This window comes from Podarcis filfolensis (genome assembly GCF_964270895.1).
Source record: "Podarcis filfolensis genome assembly, chromosome: 1".
Lineage (NCBI taxonomy): Eukaryota > Metazoa > Chordata > Lepidosauria > Squamata > Lacertidae > Podarcis > Podarcis filfolensis.
The window spans coordinates 5,728,996-5,744,499 of record NC_139604.1 but is presented as its reverse complement, the minus strand read 5'-3'; the positions used below and the strand labels follow the sequence as shown (position 1 = coordinate 5,744,499).

Genomic DNA, 15,504 nt, shown 5'->3' with positions numbered 1-15,504 from the left:
CCTTCATTGGTTCCGATTTGAAAGAGAGGTAGAGCTGGGTATCATCCACAGACTGATGAACACCCAGCCTAAACCCCCTGGTGATCTCTCCCAGTGGCTTCATGTAGATATTAAAAAGCATGGGGGAGAGGATGGAGCCCTGTGGCACCCCACAAGTGAGAGCCCAGGGGCCTGAACAATCATCCCCCAACACCACTTTCTGGACACGGCCCAGGAGGAAGGAGCGGAACCACTGTATAACAGTGCCCCCAGCTCCCAGCTTTAGATCAGGGGTAGTCAACCCACAGCCCTCCAAGTATTGCTGGACTTAAATTCCCATCAAGGATGTTTGGAGTTTCAGCCCCACAAGAGCATCTGGGGGGCCACAGGCCAAGGACCTTCCTTCTTTAATTGGCCAGCAGTCCTTGACTTCTTGCGTCCTTATCATTTAGATTTTTGAATTATTTCAGATTGCTTTGTTATGCTCCCTGTCAAAGCGGAAACAAACAAAAACTTTGATGGTTAATTGTTATTTCTCTTCCCCAATATACATTTCTTGATAGTGACAATCTATGTAAATGTGGGTACGCGAAATCACAGCATGTAGAAGGGACTCAGATGAGCAACCATGAAAAATGGAATTACAAGAAGCACACTAAAGAATTTCCAACGGATGCCTTTGGCGATATTGAGTTTGAAAATTTGGGCAAAACAGGAAAAGTAAGTCAATTAAATGTCCTCTTTGTTTTTCTATAGGATTTTTGGTGGTCATCTTTTCTAAAGGATTAATTTCAAAAGACGATAATGTTTTGAGAGTCTTATCTATTCTTTCTATCTAATTCTCTTGAGTCTGTGATTGTATGAAATTTATTAAGTCCCCAAAAAGTACTCTGTTTTTCAAAATAAAATTGCCAGGAAACTTATTAATTTTCTTTTTCCATTTGGATACATTCAGAGGGGAGTTTGTAGGTGCTGGGATAACTGTTGGCACCAAAGAAAGAGTAGAGTAGATGTTTAAAACTAAGATTGAAGACTGAGACAATCTCTGTTTGCATGCACACTCACACAGTGGAAGAATGAAGGGATAGATGCCAACCTGACTTTGAAGAGCTCTTAGAATGAATTGAGTTCAATGGGACTTCCTGTCTGGTAAGTGGGGTTAGGGTTGCAGGCTTAGGCATTCATCATAAGTCATCAACAGGAAGGATAAAATAAGACATCCAAGGTGAATAGGGCTGGTGCATCGGTTAAGAATCCTTAAAATGAAATGCTGCACATCACAGAATTGGTGCCTTTTATGCAGTCAGCCTCTCATTTACACCAGCTCTTGGCTGAAGAGCTTAAAGCAGACATTTCCCAATAAATATTTATAAAAAAATAAAAATAAAGCAGACATGGCAGCATCCCGAGCATCAGGCGAGTGAGAAGAGAAGGTCTGGACAAAATGAGGCATCTGCCTTTTGGCTTGAGTGGAATATTTTTCTTATTGTAAATATGATTTTCCTCCCTTTTAAGTATATTCGCCTCTCGTGTGACACAGACTCGGAAACACTCTACGACCTAATGACCCAGCACTGGCACCTGAAAACACCCAACCTCATCATCTCTGTCACGGGCGGAGCAAAAAACTTTGCTTTAAAGCCACGTATGCGTAAGATAGTCAGCAGGCTGATCTATATTGCACAATCTAAAGGTAAAACAACCAAGCCTTTCCTCCCAAAACACTTACTTTATCGTAAGCAAAAATTAAAAATGAGCCTCAAGGCATGGGGGAAAGGAGGGACAGTGTCTGAAGCATAACCTGCTCTCCGTTCTGCATGTTTATTGCCACCCCAGCCTTTAGGAATTAATGGAATCAGTTTCAGGCATTGCAGAAACTGACCGCTGATCCTTCCCTTCCCCCTCTATCCTCTCACTCTGGATCCCTCCCAAGTAGATGAAGGCCATATGGAGAGGGTGGGCTCCTACTCTAGGCCTCTTTGGCCCATTTCTCAACAATGTGCAGGACTCTTCTTGACTGGGACTGTCCTGCTGGGCAACAAGGGCAACCTCTGTGCTCATGTTGTGGCTCTCAGCCTCTAACCCTGTCCATAGCACCTCCCAGCTCATCCCTTCCCCAGACTGTTCCTCAGTGTCCCACCACCACAATCCGGGGTCTAAATTGTCACCTCCTTTGTCCTCCCTGGGGGGCTCTTGGGCAGGCGGCTCCCACCACTCTTCCTCATCCAGCCAGTCCCTGACACTCCTGCAGCCAGGCTGGTGCCAAAGGTATCACTCTGTGTTCCTTTACATTCCACACCAGTGAGGCCAAGAGGGGAGTCTTGACAAACATGGCCAGGACACCCACTTGTCATCGTTCTTTGGCTCTGTCTAAAGGTAAAGGTACCCCTGCCCGTACGGGCCAGTCGTGTCCGACTCTAGGATTGTGCGCCCATCTCACTTAAGAGGCCGGGGGCCAGCCCTGTCCGGAGACACTTCCGGGTCACGTGGCCAGCATGACAAGCTGCATCTGGCGAGCCAGCGCAGCACACGGAAACGCCGTTTACCTTCCCGCTAGTAAGCGGTCCCTATTTATCTACTTGCACCCGGGGGTGCTTTCGAACTGCTAGGTTGGCAGGCGCTGGAACCGAGCAACGGGAGCGCACCCCGCCGCGGGGATTCGAACCGCCGACCTGACGATTGGCAAGTCCTAGGCGCTGAGGTTTTACCCACAGCGCCACCCGCGTCCCTGGCTCTGTCTAGCAGATTCCAAATGCTGTTTTAAAACAGCTGCTTTAAATTACTTTCTTTTGACCCCAAGTGCTCAGAAAAATCTGTCAAACTCTTCCTACAATTTCTATTTTTCACACAAAATTGGAAAACCCCAAATACCCCAACCGTTAAAGATTGGCAAATTAAATTATTTGAGTATATGGATCTGGCAAAAATGACGCAGAACATTAGACAGCAAAAAGGTACAAGGTTTATCGACGATTGGTCTAAATTCATAACATACCGTATTTTTCGCCCTATAGGACGCTCCGTCCCATAGGACGCACCTACTTTTTTGGGGGGGAAATAAAGGAATTTCCCCCCCCTTTATTTCCCCCCCAAAACTAGGTCGGGGAACAGTGGGATGGCGGCGCTGCGCCTCCCTGCTGTCCCCTGAGCTTGTGGGGCTGGCCGATGTCTGCCCGGCGCGAGGGGTGCTCTGCTTCAGGGCAACCTACGTGCCGGGCGGCAGGCTGCGGACACCTGCGCGAAGCACGGGGCGTCCTCCAAAGGGCGCCCCGTGCTCCGCGCTGCAGGCTGCCACCCGCAAGCCTTGCGCTCCCGGGGGGAGTTCCCCCCAGTGCGCAAGACTTGCCGACACCTGCGCGAAGCACGGGGCGTCCTCAAAAGGGCGCCCCGTGCTCCGCGCTGCAGGTTGCCGCCCGCAAGCCTGCGTGCCCGGGGGGAGATCCCCCGGGCGCGCAAGGCTTGCCGACACCTGCACGAAGCACGGGGCGTCCTCCGGAGGGCGCCCCGTGCTCCGCGCTGCAGGCTGCCACCCGCAAGCCTTGCGCTCCCGGGGGGAGTTCCCCCCGGTGCGCAAGGCTTGCCGACACCTGCGCGAAGCACGGGGCGTCCTCAAAAGGGCGCCCCGTGCTCTGCGCTGCAGGCTGCCGCCCGCAAGCCTTGCGCGCCTGGGGGAACTCCCCCCGGGTGTGCAAGGCTTGCAGATAGCTTCCTGGAGCCTGGAGAGCGAGAGGTGTCGGTGCGCTCGCTCTCCAGGCTTCACCGAAAGCCTGCATTCGCCCCATAGGACGCATACACATTTCCCCTTCATTTTTGGAGGGGAAAAAGTGCGTCCTATAGGGCGAAAAATACGCTATATGGAAACAAATTCTAGAGATATAAAAATCACAGTAGGTTTAATATAACCCTTGCGATGTGTTTACGTTAAAAAATGAAAAACTGCAGAATGGATTTAATATTCACATAACCGAAAACCGAGATGGAGGGAAGTCAAACGTTATTTATTGTTAATTAATGTTTGTTTTTTGGTTGGTTTAGGTGTTTTGTTTTGGTTGATGTTTTCTTTTTTCTTTGGTATGTGTTGGCTATTTTTCTTTTTCTCTCTTTGTTGTTGTTTGGTTATAGAAAATGAATAAAAAGAAGTTAAAAAAAAATTCTATTTTTCAGTTAGGTATTTTTATTTATTTACTTGATTGGGGAGCAGCTGCCCCTCTGCCCCCCGGCTACAGTCATGTTATAGTGATACACACACACAAACTTCAGGGTATGGGAAGCTTCCTTAAATGTTTTAAAATCTATGAAACAGTTTGCACATTCAACGTGACCCTGTTTGGCCTGGCTTTGCATTCTCAAACTACAGGGGCCTGGATATTCACTGGGGGAACGCATTATGGATTGATGAAGTATATTGGGGAAGTGGTGAGAGATAACACTATCAGCAGGAGCTCCGAAGAGAATGTCGTTGCTATTGGAATAGCTGCTTGGGGGATGGTTTCTAACCGAGAGAGTCTGATTAGAAACTGCAGTGCTGAGGTACTGAACTTGATTAACATCCTGCAGTTACGTTACATCTTTCCCAGATTCCAACTTGTATATGTAACCCCATAAATGTAGCTTGTCACTGTATAAATGAGGAGGTGGCTTCTTTACTTAAAGCATACCCTTGTGTGCACTGATTTTTTTTTGAAGCTTAAACAGTCCTGCATTTTGATGTATTGTTGATGAAATGGCTAAAAGTGCATTCCAACCTTAATGTATAATTTAGAAGGCAATTTAGTTAATTTTGTCTCTAGGAATTTGGAGAACTCTGGGTAGATGTATACTTAGAAGAGAAAGGTGTAAAGTTTTAAACTGCCAGGGCAGCAGTGGGCCTAGAAAGGGCACAACAAACATAGGTTCTTGGAGGTGGGTCAGGCTAGGCAATACAAAAATGAGAGAGGAAAGAGCAATGCTGGTGATGACCATGATTCACAAGAGGCTATTTACAAAGAGTGTGGAAATTTAAATATAAATTTGCTATATGTAGAGAAGAGTATTTCAAAATTCTAAGAGGTAAAATAATAGGTGGATAGAGGTATCCTGTTGCGCAACAACTGTAATCAGTTGGTGAAAGTAGCTTAATTTTTATTAATGTGGCTGTCTTTTCCAGATGTATTATTCTGCACCCTATATCATGGACGACCTCAAGAGGGACCCACTGTACTGTCTGGATAATAACCATACACATCTAATTCTGGTTGATAACGGAACTAATGGATACCCTGGCATAGAGGCCAAGCTACGAACCCAGTTAGAAAAATATATTTCAGAACGCATTATGCCAGGTCAGTTTCTAATGAGCACAAGGGCTGGTACAATGCATTAAAGGAATATCTGAGGGCGAATGAACTGGTTGTAATTGTGAATTGTTTTAATTTGGGTTTCTTTCTTTCTTTGTTTAAATAACTTTTTATAACTTTTATAAACAAGTATAATAAGGATAATAAATACTACAAATAAGTAGAACAAGTTTTCTCATGCCATTTGTATGTCACAAAAATAGCATCATAAATCTGCAGTAATTTCTGTGACCTGGGTTCATTATTAGTGGTCAATTTATAGGTTATTGGTTTGTGAATTGGTTTAAACAAAAACGATAACAAAGGGCAAACAGGCTAGAAGAGACAACATTCAACACCTAATCAGGAGTGTTTTAGTGAACAAAGAGTGTTGAAGTGAACAAAGAAAAAGGCTCTAAGCATTGATTAACAAAGAGGACTGTAGCCATTCCTTAAAATACTGAAAAGAGCGAATCTAGGAATCAAAATGGATTCAGTAAAATATTCTAGTGCTATATAAAGAGAGATTATTTAAATTATGGAAAGGTCAGGCACATTTTAATGAATGCTTGCTTTCAGAATGGAATACACAAAGTCTGATCAAATTCCGAGAATTATAAACTGTGCAAGACAAAAAAAAAATTTTTTTTCCTTTCCTTCCAGTAGCACCTTAAAGACCAACTAAGTTAGTTCTTGGTATGAGCTTTCGTGTGCATGCACACTTCTTCAGATACACTGAAACAGAAGTTGCCAGATCCTTCTATATAGTGAGAAGGTGGGGAGGGGTATTACTCAGAAGGGTGGTGGGAATGGGTGATTGGCAGATAGCTGTGATGAGCCTGTTGATGACTCTTAATGACTGCAATAGGTCTTACAGGAAAAAGCAAGGGGTGAGAAGGTGAAAAATGGCTTTGAAAAATGGATCTGGCAACTTCTGTTTCAGTGTATCTGAAGAAGTGTGCATGCACACGAAAGCTCATACCAAGAACTAACTTAGTTGGTCTTTAAGGTGCTACTGGAAGGGGAAAAAAATTATTATTTTTTTGTTTTGACTATGGCAGACCAACACGGCTACCTATCTGTAACTGAAACTGTGGAAGGTAAAACAGAGAAGTGTTCTTCTGGAAATGCATACATCTGTTTATTACTGCATTTGTGTTTCAGATTCTAATTATGGTGGGAAGATTCCAATTGTGTGTTTTGCTCAAGGAGGTGGAATAGAAACGTTGAAAGTAAGTATGTCCCCCCCCCCAATCTCCCTCTATCTTCTACATCCTAGGTTAGGTGTGCATGGAAGGTGGCATTTTGCAGTTTCATTCATACACAGTGGAACCTCGAGTTGCGGATGTAATCCGTGACAGAGGCACGTCTACAACCCACAATGTTCGCATCCTGAAGCGCCGCGTCTGCGCAGGCACTGGCACGATTTGGTACTTCTGCGCATGCGTGTGCGGCGAAACCCGGAAGTAACCCGTTCTGGTACTTCTGGGTTCCCCACAGTCTGCAACCCAAAAACACATAACCTGAAGCGTCCGTAACATGAGGTATGACGGTAGATGCAAGGACTGTGTGCTTAGGTTTCAATAATATCCTGAGTGTTCTTGGCAATGGTTTCTGTTTTAAAAGGAAGGAACATATATATATTATCAGGCAGCAAATCCAATTGATTTTTATAGAATTTACAATTCGTCTTCACAGAACTTTGCTCTGAAGGACCTTTACTAAGGGGCTAAAGGTAAAGGTAAAAGTATCCCGAGTAGGCCGAGGGAGCCGGCGTTTGTCCACAGACAGCTTCCAGGTCGTGTGGCCAGCATAACTAAGCCGCTTCTGGTGAAACAGAGCAGCGCACAGAAACACCGTTTATTACTAAGGGGGAAGTCCCACCAAATACAGTAGAGCTAACTTCCAACTAAATATGCACGTGGTCATGCTGCTGTCCACCCTTCTTGTGACAGAGGGAACTCTGCTTGTTCAGCATCAGAAGCTTGAGCAGAAAAGCTAGCTATCAGTAGTTAAATATCCAATAAATTCTGTTAAGGCTTGCAAGTGGATAAATTTGTAATTAGGTAATTTGTTTAACTTGAAATTAACTTGAAATTTAGCCTGGAGAAGAGGAGGTTAAGGGGTGATATGATAGCCATGTTCAAATATATAAAAGGATGTCACATAGAGGAGGGAGAAAGGTTGTTTTCTGCTGCTCCAGAGAAGCGGACACGGAGCAATGGATCCAAACTACAAGAAAGAAGATTCCACCTAAACATTAGGAAGAACTTCCTGACAGTAAGAGCTGTTCGACAGTGGAATTTGCTGCCAAGGAGTGTGGTGGAGTCTCCTTCTTTGGAGGTCTTTAAGCAGAGGCTTGACAACCATATGTCAGGAGTGCTCTGATGGTGTTTCCTGCTTGGCAGGGGGTTGGACTCGATGGCCCTTGTGGTCTCTTCTAACTCTATGATTCTATGATTCTATGATTCTATGAAATTGTTTTGGCATTTGAAATATGCATTATTCTTATTTAGATTTTTTGAACATTCGTTTTGCACAGTCAGTTATTTTAGGACCTTCAGTATAAAATATCAGGAGTCTCATGTGATGTTTAAAATGGTTATAAAATGAGTTCATGCTTGCTAATTATATTAATAGCAGCCTATCTTACATTGTTTCCTTAAGTTACATTCAATCAGTTTACATTACTAGATCATGAATCCGGATAAATGGTTGTCAACTTCACCTCTAGTATAAGTGTTAGCGTTCATTCTTCTGTCTTTCTTTAATGGCTGGTATCTTCAAAGTTTCCTGCCCACCTAGCAGTTCGAAAGCATGTTAAAGTGCAAGTAGATAAATAGGTACCACTTTGGCGGAAAGGTAAACGGCGTTTCTGTGCGCTGCTCTGGTTCGCCAGAAACGGCTTAGTCATGCTGACCACATGACCCAGAAGCTGTCTGCGGACAAACGCCGGCTCCCTCGGCCTATAGAGCGAGATGAGTGCCGCAACTCCAGAGTCATCCGCGACTGGACCTAATGGTCAGGGGTACCTTTATCTTTACTATCTTCAAAGTTATCTCTAAGTTCCATTTGTGGCAGTACTGCAGCAGACTATATGCACCAAAAATTTCCAAGAATGATCCCTGAGAAATATCCTTGCTTATTAGGTCTAAATTTCAACATGTGGCAGGCTCTTACAGCTAGTCCTTATTTGAAATATTCTCATTATTTATGTGAGACGTTTTCAGGTTCCTTATGTTGCATCCTTGTATTTGTGTTATTTGCTATACCCCCTCCTCTTCGAGTATTTCTGGTCCCATTAGCATTCCTTGTTATCTAAAGTGTAATGAACATTTATGTGGTTTTGAGTCTGGACCACAGACTCAATTTTTGTTAACCACACACACACACACACACACACACACACGTTCCAAAGCATTTTCTATTCACTATTCACCTGCAATGTGGTTAAATGTTGGTTGCATCCACTCAGAGATATTGTCTGCAAAATAGGGTTGTACTGTACCAGACATGCTGCATTAATAATATTCTGAAAGCAAATACACCTAATAGCTTTGTGGAGCATGAATATCTGTCTCATCATCCTAAAACAATTACTAATCCCATTGACTTGGTTGGCAACTGCCTCAGTACTAATACTGATACAGTACTAAAACCCTAACCACAACATATGCTAAGTATTGTTGAATGATGGTATAAACATACATTTTGGTTGTTATAACTAGATTTCTAACAATAAAAGTTTTCACCAGGTAAAATAAACCACCACTGGTGGTTCATATTTGTAATTCATTTTCTTGTATCAGCTGAAAAATAACTCTTGCTTAGTCTAATTTACCATCAGCAATTGCTTTAGATATTTTAATGGCTGCTCACTATTTCTTGTCCTCAAGATAATTGAGGTATTGCCAGGAGACGTCACAGCTACAGCAGGGTGAACACATTGTCACACCCTGTCATATTCAAAACTTCCATTCTTTAAAGAACCCTGTAAATATTAAGGTGCTTCCCAGTGAAAACCTGTCTACCCAGGTGTACAGGAAGCTGAACAGAGAAGTTGTTGCAGATATTAATATTGTGCAGTTTGAAGTTACTGGAAGAATAAGACCTGACTTCTTTTGGAATAAATAATTGTCCAGATCCATAAAAATATTATTCAAACTTTTACTGGCAGAACTCTTTAAAATAAATCAAAATACATCAAATCATATATCCAGAATATCCATACAATGTCCTGTGCTGTCCAACACAGCATCAGCATCTTAGAAAACATGAAATAATCCATACAGACCTAAAAGGTCTCTCTCTCTCTCTCTCCCCCTCCCTCTCCACAGCCTGCATTCCAGCCTCCAGACTGTTTGCTCTCCCTTCAGGAGAGCTTTAATTTACATCTTCACTCCATTGAGTTTAGGAGAAAAGACTCAAAGGCAACTACCTTCATTATGGAGATTTTTCAACCCAATACCTCTCACATGATCTAAGGTTATAACACTCACATGATAGCTACTAGAGAAACTGCAATCAGTTAGTAGTTAATCATTAACTTAGCAAGAGCTCCAAGTGCTCTCCTTGCTTTCAATATAGCCCCATGGAAGAACCCCATGTTAAACCTTTTCACCAAAAAACATTTAGCCATTTCTCATTTCTGTGTCAATTAAACCATTATACTTAACAGAAGTACCTCAAATAAGATGGCTAGTTCAGTGTTGCAGTCACTGTGTTGGCTATGCTGAGCACAATATTCTGGAATATCAATGGCCAACATGGGGATTTGCATAGTCCCTGACCAGAGTGATGTGCATGTTGTAGCAGGAACCCCCCCCCCATCATTCAGTTTGTACAAACTTCACACACACTCACACTCACACACTACATACGCTACGCTTCTGTTATAAATTCATAGAAAATCAACCATACATCGGATTTGCACTATTCCACTTTTATTTTACTCCATGAAGGAAGGACTACAAAATGGGGAAGGTTTGATACAGGCCAGCCATAATCCCTTCACCATCCCAGCACATCCACAGGAGCCCTGCCCAGTTGCTATGCCAACCCTGATGGTCCTAGACAGAAGACAATCAAGATCACAAAGAGCTTGCATATGGGAGTGGATTCAGCATGGACTGAAACAAAGGACAATGATCAGATCTTCCCTCTGGGGGCAGGAAACTGCCAACTCCCCTTTGTCTCCTGGAAGTGACTCGTGGGGAGGGGTGAGAAGGGAATCAGCCAGGTGACAGGACACTCAGGTTACCACCACAACTCCTCCCTCAACCCCTCCTTCCTGTAATGTATGCATGATGTTTCTGGGGGTGGGCTTGACCTACAGGGTGGAAATTTCAAAAGTTTTTATAAGGTCTTGCACACCATCTTTCTGGGTCTTTCCTCTCACCTGCAAGTGAGGGGAGCACCCTGTCGCGACAGTCTTTCTTCAATAAAGACCAAGCCTACAGGCTGCTGATTTGCTCCAATTTACTCTGGTTGGTGTCTTTACTTTTTGTCCAAGGGAGCCCTCGGATTTTTCTGGTAACAATGTCAAGAGTGACAATTTGTTGTGCCTCTCTTGCAAATGAAAATGAATTATGGCTGGCAGAATGGAGGTGCCAATGGAGATCTATCCCTTGCACTGGTCTGGAGAGAAGGACTGTTACAGCAAGATGACTGTTTTCCCCCCTGAATTCATCCTAATGGTTTATTCCATAGGCCATTAACACCGCAGTCAAGAGCAAAATTCCCTGTGTGGTGGTGGAAGGTTCTGGTCAGATTGCAGATGTGATTGCAAGCTTAGCAGAGGCAGAAGGTTCGCTTACGTCCTCATCTGTCAAAGAGAAGTTACTCAGATACTTGCCTCGAACTCTTTCTAGACTCACAGAAGAGGAGACTGAAAACTGGATCAAATGGGTAAGTTCATCCATTTGATAGGAGCCCTGTGTACACTTCGGTTTTCTTTAGAGGCTCAACCAAATGTCAGCCTTCAGTGGATGGTTTTTGGGAGAGACTTATTGGCTAGCTGCTAAGCTCTGGGAATTTTAGCAAAACATTTTATTTGCATTAAAAGGGAATTGTTAGTGGTTGTTGTTGTTGATGATTTATTTATTTATACTCCACCTTTTCCCCTGATGGGACTCAAGGCAACTTACAGAGAAAAAACAAGAATCACTAAAACCATAGAGAAAACTAACATTTAAAAAACAATTAAACAGTAATAGAATTAAAACTATATACATATATAAAATCAGTTTAAAACATACAAACAATTAAAATAAAAACAGTATGGTACCAGCCCTTTCATTAAAAGCAGTCAATTCCCAAAAGTCTGTTGGAACAAGAAGGTTTTCACCTGCCGGCAGAAGGACAGCAAGAAAGACCCCATCTCACTTCTCCAGGGAGGGATTTCCAGAGTCTGGGAGCAGCCACTGAGATCTTAATACGCAACCTGCAGGTATAATAGCTCAATAAAGTCTGTCAGATTTACTTCTGCGTAACTGAAGAGGAAGAAGCAGAGGAGGACCAGATCTGTCTCAAAAGCTTTTATTCCTTAAAAGTTTGGCAGGGAAATATGAAAGATGAGCTTGTGTGCTTAAGCAGTTTTTGAGGGCTTACTCTGTCTGCCTTGCCAGTACTCTCACCTGCTGTGACAGGTAGCTGAACCAGACCAGAGTCTGGTGGTGCAGTCCCTCAGAATTCCACCAGAGGGTTGGACCATTCTAAGAGAAGATGGATGGTGGATGGTGGATGATGGATGATGGATGATGGATGGATGGATAGCTTTGCCAATCAGTTACAAAAGAGCCTTAGTGTAGTTGTTGCCTTTCCTTTTGGGATTGTTTAAGCACAATATATTTATGTGGGCTTATTTAGGCAGATATAGCAGGTAAGCTGGGCACTGTACTGTATATTTATTTTAAATTCATTTTAACACAAGGCAGAAAAGCTTCTCCAAAGCTGATCTAACCCAAGTGTTCCGGTGTCATATCCAGGATCTGGGCCGTTTGGCTTGGTGTCAGTTGAGGTGGCCACAGAAATGTTCCAGAACCTAAAATTACCCCACTGTACCATTCTAGTTCTCTAACCAGGAGGTGGAGCAAGAGTGGTCCTTTCAGTGGATGGTGTGCAGGAAACCTCTCCAGAGGTTACATCCATCTCTGGATTTTTGTTCTGTTTCAAGCACCAGGAAAAACTGAGTGCATGGAAAATCTTATTTTTTAATTTTTTAGAATGGCACTAAGCCCTAGTGAAGGAGTAATTAAGTTCTTTGGGGATGGCAGGAGGAAATAGCTTTCTCAGTTAATGGTCCAGTGTTTCATCAGTGTTTCTTTTTTGGTCCATTACCTGTTACCTATAATAATCTTAGAAGACAGAAATGGCTTCTCAGCACTGCTAATGAAGCTCTCTTATGTTTTGTGCTCACCGTTTTGTTTTGCTACTATAGATTTTTAAAAGCTTTGTTACATTTTGTTCCTTCATGGATATTTGCTAGAAATCAGGCAAAAATATTTACTTTAATCTCTTGTAACAGTAGTTGGTTTCCACTTTGAATTTTGACCTATTCCTGGAAATAATAGCATTGTAGGATGGGTCAGAAAGAAGATTTTACCTAATCATGGCATTCCATCACATGCTAGTCAGTTGTTGCGCCATAACACTATGGTTCAAGCTTCCCCACTTAGGAAGTTCCAGGTTTTTCCTCTTCTTAGTTCTTTCTCTTTCCTCACAGCAAAGCTGGATCTTTGTGACTCTATCTTTATCAGGACACTGTCCACCTCTAGTCTCTCTCCTCTATCTCTGCAGCAGTGTATAATATTTATTTAATTATGTATGTATGTATGTATGTATGTATGTATGTAATCCTGACCACATGTGGGTAAACTTGCCAGTATGTGCATTGACCTAATCCTTCCTGTATTTTTCTGTAGTGGCATTTCAAGCCACAGAACTGCTGTTGTGAGTTGTTTGTCCATTAGACACAGAAAAATATGCAATATTAAAATTGTTACGAAGACTAACAGAATGATTCCTCCCTGCTCCACTTCTCTCCAACAGTGGATAGTAAGAGAGCATACATGTTGTGTAATAAGTTCTAGTTAAACTTGACAGGATATTCTGTAGTCAAAGGAGAGTAATTTGATTATGAAGATCCTCAGGATAGAGTAAACCATGACTTTCCTTGTGCAGATTAAAGAAGTACTTGAAAATCCTCATCTGTTAACTGTGATCAAAATAGAAGAAGCAGGAGATGAAATTGTGAGCAACGCAATTTCATTTGCTCTTTATAAAGGTATGCTGTTGCTGGTTTTGTCTCTTAATATTATTCAGTTGCTTACATTGCATTTTTAATAAATTTTGGAAGCCATCTAGAATGTTTGGGGTGGAAGTTCATAAAATTGATTAATTAACCAATTCATTAAATAAACAAATTTATTTTTTAAAAACACATATTGCTTGATTAATAGTTTCTGCTTTCTCATTACCTTAAAAACAATGTACTTTGCAACCCATGAGTCATGAATTGTACACAAATTTGAGCAATATCCTTATTTTCCCTTTTGAAAAAGAGTTTGCTAGAATAACACTGAGTGGCAATTTCTCTTTCCCTGGTATGGAACCATCAGGATTTTCAGATCCGTGCTGGAATTTGGAAGGTTTAAATTTGCATTGGGCAATTGTTGGTGGTGTTCAGTAAGAGCTTCCATTTCCATTGAACTGAAACAATCATGAATATCATAGAAAATACAAGTGAGTGTGATCAGACACTGTAATGGATCAAAAGTAGTAGGTGGTTTAGAGAATTGAACTTCTCCATAGTTTTCTCTGTTTTGAAGCAAACTGGAGTGGAAACGCAGAGTACAACTTCAAACATCTAAAGGAGCCTTGGTGCTGTCTTGGAATTTGCAGAGGTTAAAGGAGCTATTTTGTCTCTTTGTTCTGCTATCAAATGAATGCTGATAATTGTGAGAATACATGCATGATGCTTCTTGTATGAATTTTCAGAAGTACAGCCATGTAAGCCTGTTGCAGCAAAATCAACCGTTTTTTAATGCCTTAATTCTTTTTTTAATGTTTCATATTTATTTGATTTGTATATATGAACAATTTATAATAAAACATTAACAGTTATGAGCTGTATCTTAAGCTCTAACAAATGAACTAGAATTCACTTTATCAGATGGGGGAATGTTTACTGAGGAATAGAGCAGGGGTCGGCAAGGTTTACTGGCCACGGGCCAGATCACTCCCATGGAGATCTTCTGTGGACCAGACTGGCACAGCGCGGTGCCGGAAACCACTTCTGTGCATGCCCAGATGCCGAAAATCACGCCTGCACAGAAGCGATTTTTGGCATCTGGACATGAGCAGATGCAATTTCTGGTATCTGTGTGTGTGCAGACGCCATTTCTGGTGCCACTTGGCGAGTCCCCATGCCACGCAGCGCTGGTTTAGCACAGCGCATGGGGGTCTTGCCGAGTAGGCAGCTTGGTTTGCTGGTGCCTCGTGGGCCGGTAAAATGGTTTTCGTGGGATGCATCCGGCCCATGGGCCGCACGTTGCCGACCCCTGGAAATGGAGTATGTGGGGAAAGTAAATAGTGAGGACTGAAGAAAATGAAATGTAAACAAAATACTAATATAAACATAAAAATATGTACAATGATATTCACAAATGCTTTCTGATCCATCATACAATCATGAAAACATGGTGATTATTATATTTTAAAATATGATTACCACAGTTTTGGGTGCAGGGCAGGATTCTGCATCATGAGAACTGCAATATCTGAGCAGAATTCTCTCCATTTTTTACATGATTGCTGGCAACAGTATTTCTGTTTCTTTTCAGAATAAAGCACATTCATATACAAAGAGATCTTCCTTTTGTTTAATGGGCAGGCTTGAGAGAGATGTTAAGGTGTGGGGGGGATGTCATCTCCACCCCTCAGCATTTCCTCATCCCACTCCAAGACTCAAATGAGAACAGGAAACAAACCAGAGAGTTGTTTTAATATTAATCAACCACCAACTTCTCTCTGCACTTGTAGCTTTCAGCACAAATGAACAAGATAAAGATAACTGGAATGGGCAACTCAAACTGCTTTTGGAATGGAACCAGCTGGAGCTGGCGAGTGAAGAGATCTTTACTAATGATCGACGCTGGGAGGTACGTAGAGCGGCTTGTGTTGCTTTTGCCTTGAAAAAGCCACCCGGCAG

At 42.5% G+C, this 15,504-nt stretch overlaps 1 protein-coding gene across 6 annotated transcripts in view; it reads left to right on the top strand.

The window, feature by feature from the left end:
• The window catches only part of TRPM8 (transient receptor potential cation channel subfamily M member 8), a 474,483-nt gene that overhangs the window by 436,872 nt on the left and 22,107 nt on the right, over positions 1-15,504 (top strand). For all 6 annotated transcript variants that reach the window (XM_083627068.1, XM_083627067.1, XM_083627069.1 and 3 more), the window contains 8 exons: positions 543-699; positions 1,495-1,672; positions 4,337-4,509; positions 5,126-5,300; positions 6,459-6,526; positions 11,004-11,201; positions 13,476-13,578; positions 15,336-15,454. In XM_083627068.1, coding sequence (XP_083483194.1) covers positions 543-699; positions 1,495-1,672; positions 4,337-4,509; positions 5,126-5,300; positions 6,459-6,526; positions 11,004-11,201; positions 13,476-13,578; positions 15,336-15,454 — 1,171 coding nt within the window. The remainder of the gene's footprint in view (positions 1-542; positions 700-1,494; positions 1,673-4,336; positions 4,510-5,125; positions 5,301-6,458; positions 6,527-11,003; positions 11,202-13,475; positions 13,579-15,335; positions 15,455-15,504) is intronic.